This window comes from Peromyscus maniculatus, chromosome 3 (genome assembly GCF_049852395.1).
Source record: "Peromyscus maniculatus bairdii isolate BWxNUB_F1_BW_parent chromosome 3, HU_Pman_BW_mat_3.1, whole genome shotgun sequence".
Classification (NCBI taxonomy): Eukaryota; Metazoa; Chordata; class Mammalia; order Rodentia; family Cricetidae; genus Peromyscus; species Peromyscus maniculatus.
Window position 1 is genome coordinate 114,707,841 of NC_134854.1, and position 16,965 is coordinate 114,724,805.

General features: G+C 43.0%; 1 protein-coding gene across 5 annotated transcripts in view; it reads right to left on the reverse strand.

The window, feature by feature from the left end:
- Positions 1–16,965, reverse strand: part of Prickle2 (prickle planar cell polarity protein 2) — a 344,355-nt gene that overhangs the window by 73,489 nt on the left and 253,901 nt on the right. For all 5 annotated transcript variants that reach the window (XM_006972556.4, XM_015989098.3, XM_015989108.3 and 2 more), the window contains one exon: positions 15,458–15,641. In XM_006972556.4, the coding sequence (XP_006972618.1) occupies positions 15,458–15,641 (184 nt within the window). The remainder of the gene's footprint in view (positions 1–15,457; positions 15,642–16,965) is intronic.

The window sequence follows — 16,965 nt, forward strand, 5'->3', positions numbered from 1 at the left end:
ACAGAGAAAGAGCTAGAGAGTGGGTGAGCAGAGAAAAACTGTCCAGAACTGCATCAGGCACAGGCTTGAGCAAATACATACTCAAACCAAGTGAGGCTGTTCAGAGGCATATTGAGATTTGGGGTACTTAAGATGGGAGAAAAAACGTCTTCACAGTCAGGGTCATAAGGTCACCATCACACCTGGAAACAAGCATTCTGAATAGCAGGATAGCTGGTAAAATAAGTAAGGACGCAGCCATCACTAAGTGCAGCAGGTGCGAAGGTGCGGGCGTTGAAGGGGTTTGAGTACTTCAAAGGCGACACTGTAGAACAGGGTTGCCTCCAGATTGATGCATAGGAAACATAGTATCCAAGGGAACAATGATGGCGGCAGAGCTGGTGGGAGGTGCTCAGGCCCTGATTAATGCTGCTTTAAGACAGGCTGAGGAGAGAGACCGCTCTCCTCTGTTCTCTTGCCACTCGGGACTACTGTGTTCATCCCTTCTCTTGCCTTCTGTCATGTGAGGAGGCAGCAAAAAAAAAAAAAAAAAAAAAAAAATCCCCCACTGGATGCCAGTCAGTGTCAACATCCTGAAGTTGCCAGGCTCCAAGAAAACAGACAGAAGTCAAAAGCCCACTGGAAACGGTGAACTCGTCATCAAGTGCAGAACACCACGGCACTGTGGTGTGGTAGCAATGAACACCACGCCACTGTGGCGTGGTAGCAATACGTGAGGTATCAACTGAAAGCGAATGAACTTCCATTTTATATATTGCACAGCCAGGATTCTTTCACAGGAGCTCAGACTAGAACAAGTAGCAAGGAACCCATTACGGCTGGACATCAACAACCGTGGGATAGTCATGTCAAGAATACAAATACATATTACAGTTCTGTGTCAGGCAAAGGAAATGAGAAACATGGGAAGACCTCAAAAAAAAAAAGTCAAGAAAATAAAGGGGTGGGGGTGTGGGAAAAGACAAAATAAGCTGGAAGCACTTATTATGTACATTATCACAATAAATAAAAATATATAATGCCTATCAACATTTGAATGATAAGTATCCAGATTTCATTTGAAATCATAATGCAGTACCTATGGAGTTTCATTTAAGAGATAGGAAATGAAGGATCAATGAAGTGTAGTCTTATAATTTTCACCAAAGGAAAGATGGTTGCTGTGTTAGCACTGTGCAAAAGAGAATTGAAGCAAATATAACTGGGGTACATAAAAAAGAATGTCATACTAATTAGGAGATCTTTGGCCATTAAAAAACTAAAAGTAATCAACTTGCCAATTACTTTGAAGTAGCTGCCAGCATTCAGGAAGAATTCCTAATGAATGTGTCCATAAATACTTTTTAAATTATAAAAATTATTTTTATGGCTGGGCAGCAGTGGTATACACTTTTAATCCTAGAACTTGGGAGGCAGAGGTAGGTGGATCACTGTGAGTTCAAAGCCAGCCTGGTCTACAAAGTGAGTTTCAGGACAGCCAAAGCTACACAAAGAAACCCTGTCTTGAAAAATAAAAAAATAAAAAAAAATTATGTTAAAATAAGTTAAATGCAAAAACTAATAATAATAATAATAATAATAATAATAATAATAATAATAATAATGAAGGCCGTAGCTCATTGGAAGAGAGTTTGCCTCGCATGCCTGAGGCCCTGGGTTCAATCTTTACTACTGCCAAAAAAGAAAAAGAAAAAAGCACAGTTGTTCCAAAACAGGAGTAACAATCTGTTTAATATGTAATGTAATCATAAACTTTCAAGCATCCCAAAAATAGCTCCACAGAGGAAAAGCTGGAATACACAGAGATACACATCTATAACCACTGTAAGATGTCTCTTTGTGGCCCTGGTTTGTCAAAAGGACAAACGTCACCACGGTTATGGAACATGCTGTGACAGCGGTAATTATTTCTCATGCTCTCTTACCACTGTTGTGTTCTGAACGGGAACCACGGCCTTGTTTATTCTTGCTTTACAACAAATAGGAGGAATCTATTTCATATCCTCCCAGTGCAAGTGGCCATTGAAAACTGGGAGACTTTCCCCTGATGTCACCAGAAGAGTGGCAGCGTGAGTTATCTGTCCCTTACCTCTGACGGCCAGACAGCATGTTTTGTACTTTCTTGGAGGCTATCTTGACTGTCAGATGCAAGGCTTGGGCTACGTAGTTTCTGCCCTACTTACATCCTTGAATTCTATTGTTCTTGCTCTGCTACCTCTGGACAAGAATTTGAGAGTTTAATCTTAGTTTTATTTCCTCAGTTAGGCCTTGTCTAGAAAAATGTTTTCATATCAACTGCTGACGACTTTCCAAGCAATAATAATTCTAGTGGTCCTTGAAATGTCAGCTATCAGTTAGTTATTCCATTAAGCAAGACTCCTTACTCATTTCATTTTATAGATTAGAAAGGAAGAACTAACTTCCTTGAATCATAAATCCTGTGCAGAGCAAGAGCGGCAGAACTGTGGGAGGCTCCCAGTGTGGCTAGTCGGAAACTGTGTTTTACAGCCGACCTGTTTCAGAAGGACTGCCCAATGGCTGGATCTCAGCAGAGCAGTTTCTTACAGCCCATCCATCATCAAGATGGACTCTTGACTGGACACACACAGTAATGGCATCCAGGAGGAGATGGAGGTTTCAAAGCCCTGTGTAGCCTAACCCCAAATTGACCCACATTGTTTGATCCCTCAAAAAAAAAAAAAAAAAAAAAAGCCAAACAAAAAACCCCACAGAGCTGCTAGATGGTTGGGGAAATTAACTGGTAGGCATTCAGGTCCTTCCTTGAATGCCTCTCTGTTCTGGGCTGTGATGCCTACAACATTTTGCCGAAAGATGGAACATGAGACAGAGACTAAAAATGGCCTTATGTGTTCAGTCTAAGCTATCAATTCTGAAAGAAATCATGAACTCCTTGAGAGATACCAGTAAGGATGGGGACTTCATATCTCAATATCTCTCTCTCTCTCTGTAGGATTCTTTGGCCAGTGCTGAAAATGAGTTTCCCAGGGACCCCAAGGTGGTAGGGAAGTCAATGTTCTAAGCTCCTGCTAGGCTCTTACGTAAGGTTGAGATATAGAGCCTCCCAACTACAAGTGAGAAAAAGGAAACGCCCAGTGAAGGCAGAAGGAGCCCTGCATCACAGTTAGGTAAAGCTGTGAGGTGTCATCTGTTAAATAATGCACTTCTTCCCGAAGCCACCACAGCCCAAGTGAGTATCAGTTTCCCATAGCTCCTTCACCCAGGCACCTTTGTACAATGCACGGATTGAATACCTATAGTGTGGCAGACCCGACCCCACTCAGATGCCTAGGCTATGGATTCACTCTTTTGCTTGAGAAACTACTAGAATAATCAGCTTTCCCGAGCCAGATCTGTCTTAATCTCCCTAACTTCCATCCCATAACAGCTAGAACCATTAGTTAACTGAGCGGTAACTACATATTACATGCTACCCTTGGGAATTTACAGATGATGACATAAGCAAGGTTGTGGAACTGAGTTTCTGGTCCCATTCATTTGGATTTTGTTGAATCTCTGCCTTCGATTCCTCTTTTTATTGTGCATAATTAATATTGAGTGGGTCATCTGACAGTCATTGGCCAGAAGGCTCAATTACTTCCCAAGGCAAGTTATTGAACCTTAGGAAGACTCCACTGGTATGCCTTCCTGTTTGCTGAAAAGCAGTTTCTCCTCACTTGCAGGGTATTTGACATATAACAAACTATACACATTTAAAGTACAGATACAATTTGATTGACATAGGTACACCCTCTACTAGTATTAGCATATCCAAGACGGCAAACCCACCTGTCACCTCGAGAAGGTTGGACTTTTTGTTTTCTTTCTTTTCTCCATCTACTTCCCAAACCAGCTGACCCACAAGTGACCACTGTCTGCTGTCACTGTAAATTTACATTATCCAGAGTTTTAGAGGTATAGGATCACGCTGCATGTACCTTTTTGTCTCTTTATTTTGGCATAATGATAAGAGATCCATTCACACTGCTTTATATATCAAAGTTTTGCTCCCTCTTATTGCAAACAGTAGTATCTTCTACAAATGTAACACTTGTTTATCCGGTCATTTGTTGACAGACATCTAAGTGATTTCCTACTTTTTACTGTTGGAGACAGCAGTCATTTTAAAAGCATCAGTCCGTAAGACATTGTCTCTCTGAATCCTCATAACTGTGCTATAGTTAGGTGATGGTATTCTTACTTTCCAAAGATGAGTTAAAAGTCTATGAAGGTAAATTAGCCAATGTAAGACAGTAGCAGAGTCAGGATTTGAACACAGAGCAAACAAACATCAAAGCTATGAGCCTAGAGGGATCCCAGCTCAGCCCGGAAGGACAGGCACTTCAAAGTTAGAAACCACAGAAGATAAGACCAAAGATTAAAGACAGTGTGGATCTTCCATGAGCAGGAGCCCTCTCTCTCTCCCTGTGAGGTAGCAATTCACTATGGTACATAAAGTAAAATCAGAAGACTCGGGGGGGGGGGGGGGCGGCAGCGTAACACTGCATCTGGAAAGGAACCGCCTAGGCTAATGGCTCGAACATGATGTGTACTTAATAAACTACTGGAGGAATAAATAGTTAAATGCGAGAGTGGATGAATAGATGGATAGGCAAACAGTTAGAAAGATGAGGAAGGGTCGGGCAGTGGTGGTGCAAGTCTTTAATCCCAGCACTCCAAAGGAAGAAGCAGGATGATTCCTGAGTTTGAGGCCAGCCTGGTCTACAAAGTAAGTTCCAGGACAGCCAGGGCTATGCAGAGAAATCCTGTCTGAAAACAAAACAAAACAAAACAACCAAAAAACCAACCAATCGAACAAACAAAAAAACAACAACAGCAAGACCCCGAAAGATGAGGAAGGAAGTTAGCTATCTAATGATTTGATGGTAAATTCATCTAGCCATCCCACTGTTACTAAGAATATCCCACAAGCCCTAAGACTGAGCAGATCACCTTGAGACTAAGACAACTCTCACCCAAGCAGACAGGATAGACTGCCCAGTTAGCAAAGACTGTGTGCCGCTGTAAATTCACATAGGAAGTCCAACTCCAGGGGCCCACACCCACTCTTTAGCACCTGAGGACATATTCTGGGAGAAGGCTAGAGCTATTTGTGTTGAGAGTGAGAACTCTAACAGCAGGCTCCATCCTGCCCTTGCAAATGCTTCTTGGATCCCCTGGGCCTCACATTCTCTACATGAGCCTTGACAAGTCCCTGCTGGCGGAATCTGGCCACATCGTTGCTGACTTCATCTGGCAGAGGCTCCTAGGCCTGGAAACCCAGGTTCTAGCCCCAGCCCTGACGACTCTGTTGAAAACAAGTTTATTAACAGCCTGTTGTATTGAATGCTGCACATACATGCATATTTCCCATCTCCATCCAATGACATCAAGGGCCTCTCTCGCGCCAAGATAAACACACACTGTTCATGTGACTAATTTCCGGAGAAGCACGGAGGAGATTGCTTGGAGGCCTCCCTTGCCCACTCACCTCTCGAATCGCATGGAAAACATTAGGGTGCATGGCAGTGAAGCCTAAGAGGGAACTCCAGCTTTGGGGATACAGAATCTACCCATTCAGCTGCAGAAGCCTGCAGCTCACCGCAGCCATGGAATTTCATCTGGAGCTCAGAACGTGCTGCTGGATTAGGAGAAGAAAACACCATTCTGGAAACAGATGGCAAGTCTAAGGACAGTTTTTCACACAGGTCCGATCCGTCTGTACTGTCTAGTGGACTGTCCCCTGCATCAGGGTAGAGACACTGTGTCTTTGCCCATGCCTTCCTCTAGCAAAGTGTTGGGAGGGTGGCTGGCCCTCAGCATGTGTGCCCTAGATGAATGAGTTATCACTGCTGATGCCCAGATGTATGACACTGTACCAGGAACAGGAGAGCCGGAATGGAGTAAGGATGGGATGAGTGAAGAGCCAAAGATAAACAAGAAGTTGACAGCAGGGACGAGTCTTGGAAGGCAGGGCAGTGCTGCTTCCTGTACTGACAGGGAAATTCTTTAGTCACCAAGGCCAACGCAACACCAGGGGAAATTTCTGGCCCACAGCTGAGGGAAACAGACCCCTCTACTCTTTCACTGTATCTGATATCCTGGGTGTAGCACCCAGGGAGAGGCAGAGTGGAGGAGGGAAGGCCAGTGGCCCCTGGAATGAGACAGATAGAGACTGCAGATCCTGCTCTGGGCCTGCCAGCTTCTTGATCTATTTGCTGATCATCTCTGAATCCCAACATTTATAAGGGGGGGATTAAGTACCACGGTTTGTTCATGCAACATCAGGTTGTTGGTGGTGGTAAACATGCACCTGAAATTATTGGGCTTTGAGCTTCTAGTGGTGAAGAAGAAAATGTAGGTCTCCTTATAGCAGGTTCATATTTTAGAAAGCAGGGCGGCGATAGGGTAAGTATTCATCTGCTACGAATCTAGCATGTGACAGTTGTTCTTCAGGGTCATATTCACAACAGTGGAATCAGTACCCAGTCTTATATAGTTTGAATGAGATACACGGTGTGTAACATGCGGCATTGTCCAACGCTATATTCATGATTATGAATATTACCACACTTTCTCAAAAATGAATAATCTGGAGTTATTTTGATCATATATGTGTTTCTTAATTTCCCTTCATCATCCTTACAGCTATAGTATGGTAGGGACTTTATCTTTTTAACTGTTTTATCCACAGTGACTAAACAATGGCTGAGATATAGTTAACACACAATAAATATCTGCTGAAGAAATACATTAATAAGCAAAAAGCCTGACAGCTACTCCTTTTCTATATTATTTTCTAGCATATGCTTCCACATATTCTTTACACATTCAGTAGGGAGAAAAACTGAGTGAAAAGGTCCCAAGGAGCTCACTGCCCAGCCATTAGCGACACAGGTGTCACCGGTAAATATGGGACCAGTTCAGATGCCTCCCGCTGACCTGTTGATTTTCTCTCCACCCAGAAAGGTATGTAAATACTCTTCTTGATGGGAAGATTTCCTAGTAGCCTTCTGGGAATGCTCCAGGGACTGGTTTCTCTAGGCTTCAAGGATGTGAAGCCAAGACCATAAGCACCAAGAAAGGTGTATGGCAATTTCCATTTCTTAAGTAGATGGTCCTGAAAAATTGCTTGAGGCACCAGATAATCCAGACTCAGGTGGCTCTGCTTGGGTCCTTGTCCAAGCAGCTGAGGCAGAGTGGGGGTCAGAAAAGGTGATTAGCATTAAGTTGTACAGTCACAGGAGACAAATGGATCCCTGGCAGGTAATCAGGGAAAAGAGGCTTTAAGGTAGATTAATATACTTAAACATTTAATAAGATGGCCAGCTTTCTGACTCTTCTCCTCCAGAACAAAGACTTGGTGGGCTCCCTATTCCGAAGGAGAAAGAGAATTCATCTAATTCCCAAACATAAAACAAAACAAAGCAAAAACAAAACACAACAATCCTGACCCTTCAAGCAGATGCAGACATCAGCTCTGGGTCATCTCTTCACCTTGGGGAGCATGTCTCTTGGTGAACTTGTGTGTGTGTGTGTGTGTGTGTGTGTGTGTGTGTGTGTGTGTGTGTGTGCATGCACACACGCTTTTACTTCTGCTTTCAGTAAAATCTGGCGGAGTGCTGAGACCTTGCTTTTCCTGCCCTTTTATTCTCTAAATGACTAGAGAGAAAGAATCCATTCTTGCAGCGCTAGATGACCTCAGTCTGATGGCATCAGTATTTTCAACCTAACCTCAGACAGAGCATCTGAGGAGAGTCCTGTGCTGGGAGGACTTGAAGGTTTTCCATTAAAGCCCTTGTGAGTCAGGCTTGTGGTATACTCCAGAGGGACGCTGAGCTACACAGCTTCTGAGAAAGCTGAGAAGAACCTGGAACCCAGGCTTCCTATAAAATCCATGCTATTCCCTCTCCTACACCCCCATCTAACTTTCCTCTTTCCTGGACAGCCTAACATTACTTTTGCCTCCAACTCAGAGCAGGAGTAGTCATTTAGTCGATACCATCTTCCAAGAAGGGCGGCAAAGAAGCAACTATTTGATTGAGCAATGTCTATGTTCAGAAGTCTGCATTCAGAGCCAGGCTAGTCCTGGAACCAGCAAGTCTGAACAGGTTGGTTCCACTCTAGCTACATTCCAGGGTCTGGCTATCTGCAAGTTATCTAACTTCTGAGCCTTGGTTTACTCACTTCTACAATGGAGACAAAATGAGGTTGCTAAAAAATGGCGGTGACTTGCAAAGGACTCCAGGTCAGCACAGCACAGAGATCCTTGCACTGTTTGTAATCACTGTGTTATGGAGTCAACCTATTTATCCTACAGCAGAGGAACAGATAAAGAAAATGGGGTACATTATATATACAAAATGGAATTCTTTTAGCCATAAAGAACAATAAAGTTATGTCATTTGCAGGAAGATGGTTGGAACTAGAGATAATAAAATTAAACCAGCCCCCAGAAGACAACTATTATGCTTTCTCTCATTTATGGTTCCTAGGTTTTATATAGGTGCATAAAATCATAAGACAGGAGAACAGAAGTAAAACAGTCCAGGAGACAAAGAGAACTATCAGGATGAGGGAAAGGCAAGAAAAGAGAGGATGGCTGGGGACTATGCTCAACATTTAATAGATACTTGTGCAAAAACCCAAAATGTAATACTGTTTAAACGGTGGTAAAGTCTAGAGAGACAGCTCCATCAGTGAAGTGCTTGTTTTGCAAGCATGAGGACCCAAGTTCAAATCCCAAAACACGCTGTGAGAAGGCGTATAGTGGTCGGTCGGTATGGTGGCAGGTGCTTAGAACTGAGCAATGGGAAAGCAGAGACAGGTGGATCCCCAGGGGTTGCTGCTCAGCCAGCCCAGCCTACTTAACAAGCTCCAGGCTAGCAAGAGACTGTAAAACAAAAGGAAACAAACCCAAAAGACACAGTGGATTACATCTGAGGACTGACCCCCAAGGTTGTCCTTTGACCTCCACGCACATGTGCACCCACATACATGAACATATGCACACATGTACACAGGCCCGCAAAGAATGGTGGTGAGCACACAAGCCTGTACTGAAAGCCAAATAGCATTGCCATTGTCACTGTCCTCCTCAAGAGGGGCAGAGGCTCCTGGGAGCTGAACTACTTTTCTGAGGTCAGAAAGTGACCTGTCAGTAGTCCAGATGGGCCTGACTTCAGAGGCTAGACCCCCTCCTGGGATGGGCTGCTGGGTTTGCAGGCCATGGCTTTGCAGCTCCAGAGACTTTGACTCAGACACAGACGGTGCCTTGGTTGGGAAACAGCGATCCGCTGCCAGCCCTTGGCTCCTCCCCCACCGCTCCAGACCCCGATCTTGGAGCCGGCAGTGCTGATTCAGGTCTGCACTAGAGTAGAGGTCGCCCAGAGTGTTCTCCTCTCCTGCCTTTGTGTAGCCTAACAAACGCTTAATGTGATGAAGATGGCTAGGAAATCCGCTTAGAGTGCACGGATTCATGGGAAGCACAGGGGGTGGAAGCCGGAGATAAGGAACAATCTCTCATTTAGGGAAAACAGAACAAAACAAATGTCATCTTTTTGATGTGACGACTCCATGATCATTTTCCTTCTGCGGGGAACACTTGGTGGCCTGACTCTTCACTTCTCACTTGGTGCCTATGGTCTATCAGGAACCGTGCTGTAGGCTGGTGTTGGGGTGGGTCCCTAAAGAACCAAGCAGGCAAGATCTCTGCTCACCCAAGAGTTGAAGCCAAGCGAGGGGAGCGAAATATTAAGCCAATCATGATACTAATAAATACCTAACTATGAGTTTGATACACATTATGAAAATTGCAAGATTTTGTTACCAAGTTCATAACTGGGGACCAGATCTTGAATCACAGACTGGTCAAAAATGTCTCTGAGGGCCTTCATTTAATCCAATGCTTAATGCATAAGCAATGAGCATGAAAATGGGAACAAAAAGGATTTACAATCTTTCAATAGAGATAATTTCATGAAGGTCAAAACCAACTCACTCACTTCATCTCTGGGAAGTACTTGGTGTTTTATTTTTTGTTGGAAGAGTGCTTCAAAAGTCAAAAAATGGGCAATTACTCCTGGCATCTGTTTTTCATTCTTGCTCGGATAGTCTAAAGAGAATGTGGAACGAGCTGGAAAAAATAACCGACTTTCTACTCTATGCACTAGGACAAAGTTAAGGTCAAGGGAAGATTACTAACTTTTGGAGACTAAGGATTTGGGATATTTATAGGTGAGACTCTGTCAAGGACACAAGGGATATCCAAAATGTCAATGAAAAAGACATTCAGGAGATAGAAGGAAGCTGAGGGTCCATTCAGATTTTCAAAGGGCAGCCGAAGGATGAAATAATACAAACAAACCGCCATGCCTATCTAAGGAAGACTTCACCTGAGAACACACAGTTACAACCTCACAGGAGGGCAGTTTGTCACAGTGAACAAACACCTTAGAGAAGCTTGTATGGGCCACTCCTCTTAGGGGTTGTTCTTAGAGAGGAGCAGGGATGTTTACCAGACCCACGCAGTTGGTTACTGCTGTTGTAAGCCATTCAGATGTAAACTAACAAGAAAGCAGTGGTCCAATCAACCCTGGGCTCCTGATGTCAGGGGTGGCCATTCTCCTTTGTCCTGGGTCATCTGGCTATTTTCAGGCTGTTTGGGACTTTGTACCGGTAGTCTGCCAGTCCTTCAGAGAATTAACTCTAAAGCTCCCCCGACCCCATATAACTTCCAAATGTTTCAGCCTCCTAGTGATGGGTGACACTTCAGATTAGACAATGGGAAACCTAATTACTACAGAAGAGAATTTGCTTTGAAGTAAATTGATACAAAAAAAAAATGTTCACAATACAAGGAAGGAAAAAGTCCTATCAGGGAAGGTAGAGAATATCATCACACATTTTTATCCAAACCAACACAAAAGGGCAGCCCCTCTCTTTATACACAGATCCTTGAATACACTAAGAAGTTTGGGATATAATTTTGTCCCTTTGGTGGAACTGATTTTCATTGGCTGTTTTTAGATGTTTCCTACTTTCTTTTAGAAAATGTCTGTCTTCTACTGTTTACTTATGTGTGTGTGCACATGCTGAGTACAGGTACACATGTACTATAATCAGAGGACTGCAGAGGACAGGAGACCACTTTGGATCCCTTGGAGCTGGAGTCGCAGGTGCCTGAGCCACCAGACATGGGTGCTGGGACCCAGACTCTGGTCCTCATCATTGAGAAGCAAGAGTTCTTCACCACTGTGCCCCCTCTCCACCTCCTTCTTTCTTTCTTTTTTGACTATAAATCTTCCCTTCATAAAAGAGGAAGAAAGCTATTTCCAAACTGGGGAGCCACTCACAGCAGGCTCCCCTGATTCCAGTTCTGGATTGGACTTAGTGGAGAAGACAGGGACAGGCTCAAACACAGTGGGTTTAGTACTCTACCAAGTGGGCCTAGTACACTCCCAGCACCTGGCCATATTACATGATAGCAGTTGGTATGTAGGAGCCAAAGTATCATGAGTGTTCAATGAATATGTATTGACTAGAGCCATCCTCTTTTGCCTTAACTGGACCAGATTCTTGGTGAGACACACTCCAAGTATCTGTCTGTCTATCTATAGATACATGACATGTTTATTTTGTATGTATGAGTATTTTGTCTATATGTATGTGTGTGTGTACCATGTGTGTGCCCGGTGCCTGCAGCGGTCACAAGAGGAGATCAGATGCCCTGGCACTGGAGTTATGAATGGTTATGAGCTGGGATGTGGATGGATGCTGAGAATAGAATCTGGGACCTCTGCAAGAGCAACAAACGCTCCTTGCCACTGAGCCGTCTGTCCAGACCCCACACTTTTAACATCACTTTCACCCAGTGGCTATTTCATTCTTTAGAAATGGAATGCTGAAGATGGAGTTGGTTGTCACAGCTGGGAGACACTCCTGGCATCTGGTAGGTAGAGGTGAAGGATGATGCTAGCTGTTCTTTAATACATTGAACTTTTCCTCAAATGAGAATTACCCATCGAGAAACTCCAACAGTGAGAAATCTTGCTTGCTATTTGCTTTATTTAAACTCGCTTATAACGATCAATTATAATCTTGTCATGAAGCATTTATAGAAGATGGCTACAATTATTAACTGAGTCTGAACCAAAACTGGAACCTTGAAACTGACTACCAGACTGCAGTCAGTCCTAAGGGCAGACGGCAGCTCCCCGGCTGGCTACCCCAGGGTTTTCCAAATGACCACGACTCCTTAATATGGTGTGAGTGGAAGCAGCGGATTTGAATAGTTATCACCAACAAGTTTTGAGTCATTTGAAATCACAATGTGACTGCCCTTCTATTTACCAATTTTGCACTAGTTTAAGAAGGTTCAATTTTGAAGCTAGTGGATTTTTATAAAATTAAATGCCGATATTCAAGAATACTTTTCTAAATGTGAGGTGAATTTCACACACATTTTATTAAATTGTAGGAATTACTCAAGAGAAAGAGCAATAAAGAACATTACCTGAAGGTATCCCATCAGCCTCATGACCACATAGAGGAAAGATTTCAAACCAGAATTAAAGTACATTACTCTCCACCCTAATTAGTCTTTAATATTTTGCCTCTAGCACAAAGCATTTTTCATATTTACTGTAATTTCTCTTGATAGAAAAGTAGTTTCTCTCAAATCATAGACAACTATCATGATATTAACCAGCACAACTTTTGGTAAGGAAAGGCATTTAGGGATCACATTTTTCCTAATCTAAGTGCATACCAGACAGCTTTTTAAAAGCCTTTATACCCATAAATATCTTTGTAAATAATAAACTTCAAAAGATCTCAAAATGGCAAACCTGAAGCCCATTTCTATCATACAACATCACTTCTTCAAAGACTTTTAATAGTAGACTCATATTTTATTGGGTAAATATAGAACCCTTCAAATACCCTGATATTCTGCCTCTGGGGAGCGATCTTCCTTTCTAGTTATATGCATCCCAGAGGTTTCATGAGTGCCAGGAATAAAGACAACCACCTGAAGAACATTGCCAGAGATGGGAATCACCCTTTCAACTGACACAATTCCAACCATTTGTTTAACAGTGTTCATCATTTTCTTTCAAAATATATTTAAAAACTTCCATTTTGTATTTCCACAAGACAGCTGAATGAGTCAAGTGACCTACAGTCACTCGCAATTAGAATACAGTCATCTGCAATGAGAATTGCTGCGTGTCATCAAGATCCTAACTTCTGCAACTGTCTGTTTTCTTGGATCAACACAAGTATAAAGTTCTCCTAGAATCTGAGCATCACTGAAGATTGTTAGTGGTCTTGGAGAAGAACCTACTTAAGTGGGAACATTGGAACATTCGGGGCCTAATTCAACAGCAAGCAATGTCATTTAAGTGAAGGACAACAAAGATGGGCTACAAGGAAGTTACTGGAAATGAGGTCAGCAGGAAAACGAAACAAGCTCCCAGATCTACCCAGGTGTACAAACTTAACTGCTCCGAGTAACAGCTCTGTCGATGACATTCCGTCAGCAGCACCCCACCCAAGCACCTAGGTAAATTCTGATCCTCTCCTCCTTTTCAAACTAATTCTTTAACAGTGCAATCTTTAGACAGAATAAAAAAAAAGAATCTCGCCCACAAGCTATGGGAAAGCGCTTTTTGGTTGCTCTGCCAATATCCCAAGAAAGGCCAGCCTTCAACTCTCACGGAAATTTCTGTGGTTGCTTCTCATCCAAGACACTTTCTTTTCTATGTGTGATGAGAAGAGAGATCACAAGGTTGAAGAACATATAGGGAAATAGTACAGGAACATTAAGTTGATATAGTAGAAACTGAGATGGCCTGCATAGGCCAGATTTTGGAGAATGGCCAGGGCTCAACCCCATGCAATTGTATTTCTACAGGAATACAAATTAAAACCCTCAAATATTTCACCTGGAAATATAAACTTGTGGGCTAGGGTTACATCTCAGTGGTATAGCATTTACCTAGAGCATACAAGGCCCCTTAGCTTTACCTCTAGCATTGCAAAAAAAAATAAATTTATATATGAAAAAAAATCCCACATTTATACACTATTTCTCTAGCTAGACAAACCATGCCTATAGGACAGTTTTTGTATGCCAGTTTGGTACATCAGTATGGATGGATCGCATTAATTGTCAAGTTGATACAATTTAGAATCACCCGGGAAGAGAGTCATAATGAGGAATTGTCTGCATTGGGTTGGCCAGTGGGCATGCCTCAAGGAGGCTTATGGGTGTGGAAACACCCGGCCCACCCACCGAGGGAGGCACCACTTGCTAGGCAGAGTCCTGAATTGCATAAGGGTGGAGAAATTGAGCATGCACGTGCATATTCATTCTCTCTGCTCTTGACTGTCGATGTGATATGACTAGCTGTCTCGAGCTTCTGCCTCAGAGACGTCTCTGCAATGTGAGCAGGAATTGTGAGCTAAAATAAACCTTCACTTGCCAGAGCTGCTTTTTTTTCTTCTTCCGAGTACTTTATCACAGAAACAGAAATGAAAGTAGGGCAGTGGACAAAGGAAATGGAAAATGGCTAATCAGGGAGACAGTAGAAGAACCACTTCTCTGGATATTAGTGGATTCTTGGGTCTTAATTACAAAGTACTTTTCCTGAAAGCATTATCACACTTTAAGTTTCTGACACACAACGTCATGCTGTTTGAGCTTCTAAATACTCCTCCAGACACAGAGCTCTCTCAAGAATTTAATGGTTCAGGGGAAGACAATAGTAGTTAGCACTTTTCAGATTCTAGCTGTCTCTGAAAGTCATTATCAGGGAGATGCTAAGAGGGTCCCGCTTACAGATGTGCTGCCAGGCCGACTGCGGATTTCTGGAAGAGAAAACGCACCAAGTACCATGGAATGCAAGACAAAGGCTGGGTGTCACTGGGAAAAATGCAGAACAGAAAGAAGCGAAGACAAAAGATACTCTCACCAGGCCAGTAATGTTTACAGCCTGTGTGCAGTGCCAGGAATATCTTAGGGAAGAGCAATGTCTTTATAAAGTAAGGTCAAGTTTAATATTTAAACACAGCATACACTGCTGAGAAGTCAAGTCCTCATTTTCCTGTAGAAAGAATCCGAATGTGACGACTCATGTTGACACTATGAAGCTTCTCCCCACGCCCCCAAACATAAAGTCTAATATTTAACATTTCTAAGATGTTTCCAGACAATCTACAAACAGTTGACAAGGACAATCCAGAGTGAATTAGTGATGGATTATTCTAGGCTCAGCTCCATTCCCCACTGAGGCCTGGGGATGGCTTTAACTCATTGACTGCCAAACAACCCTGAATTAGCAGAGCAATCCTTCCCTTCTAAGCTGGGGTGTGGACGCACCGAAAAGACAAACATTTAAAGCCAAAGGCATGGGAAGGCTCCCAGCAAGACGGCTACCTGCTCAGGCTTCAGCCCCGGGGGAACCCAGGCGTACTCTTCCAAAGCACAGCCCGAGTCATCGTCTGAGGTCGAGTTCCTCTGGAAGTCAAACATGAGTTTGCTGATGGTCTTCTCCATCTCCAGCGGCATCACTGTTACCATGTGCTCCTCCTGAGGACACTTGCAGTGCAGGCAGATCTTCCTGTGGGCAGCAAACACAGCCGGTCAGAGGGAAAATTAAAAAGCCGGTTTTTTTTTTTTTTTGTTTGTTTGTTTGTTTTTTTCCAAGAGGCTGCTAGTCACCAGCTTTTGGATTCCAACCCATAAACACATTCACCAGCTACAACCTAGAGAACACTGGTTTATAAAGGACACAACACACGAGTCATAGGAAAACCACTTAGGGGATCAGGGACTACCAGATGAGCATGCTGATGATGTTGACGCACAGACCCAGCCTCTTCTTCCAAATCGACTTTCAAATACACACACACACACACACACACACACACACACACACACACACACACACACACACACAGACCAACAGACGCACATACATATGCATATATATATATATAATATATAATGTAGACCTCTAGATATGGACCATGACCACATTTATAGCATTAAATATATAGAATCCACATATTAACCAGAAGTATTACCAGATTTAACAAACACTGACATGTTCCTTTTTTTTTTAAGTTCTTAAATCATGCAAAACAGAAAAACAATAATAAAACCAAACCAGGTTACAAAAACCCTGGATGCTGATTTTTTTTTCTTTAGGAGTAAGAAGAGTTTTCCACTAAAACCAACGTGGCTCCAAGATCTTCACAGGAAGATAATTTCATGCCATTGAAGCTCCCTGATTCAGAGTCTTCAACTCAAAATGTACCATTGTTTGTAGTTATCTTGTGTAACTTCACATGTGAATTCTTTTTTTTTTTCCCCTAGAGAGACAGAGAGAGATGGGGGCGGGGTTTGTGCTTTTGGGTGCTTGTTTGTGAGATGGGTCTCTTGTTGGCCTAGAGTCCACCAAAAAGGCTAGACTAGTGGCCAGCAAGCCCCAGGAATCCACCTGTCTCAGCCTCCCTCTACCTCCCCAGCGCTGAAATTACAAGTGTATGCTGCCAAGCCTGGCTTTGGTCCTCCTTCCAGCTGTGTGTCCCAGTTATTCTGGAGTGCCAGTCAAGGATGCAGATTCCTCAAACTGAGCATCTCCTTCAAGGTTTCCAGCTCTTCTTTAACTTATCCCTCTCTGAATATTGTAGCAATGAGAATGACAAAGTCAGGCAACACACACATCTCTCTCTCTCTCTTACCAACAGAATAAAGAGAATAGAATGGAGGAGGCAAACTTTAACATGCTAGTCCACGTGGACGCTGATCTTTTTGTAGCACATTATAAAGGCAATGAAAGAACCCGGAATTCTAATCGCCACATGTGTCTGGATTTTGTGACAACAGCTTTGTTAAGATAATTCACATAGCATAGAACCTACCCTTCTAAAGCATATAAT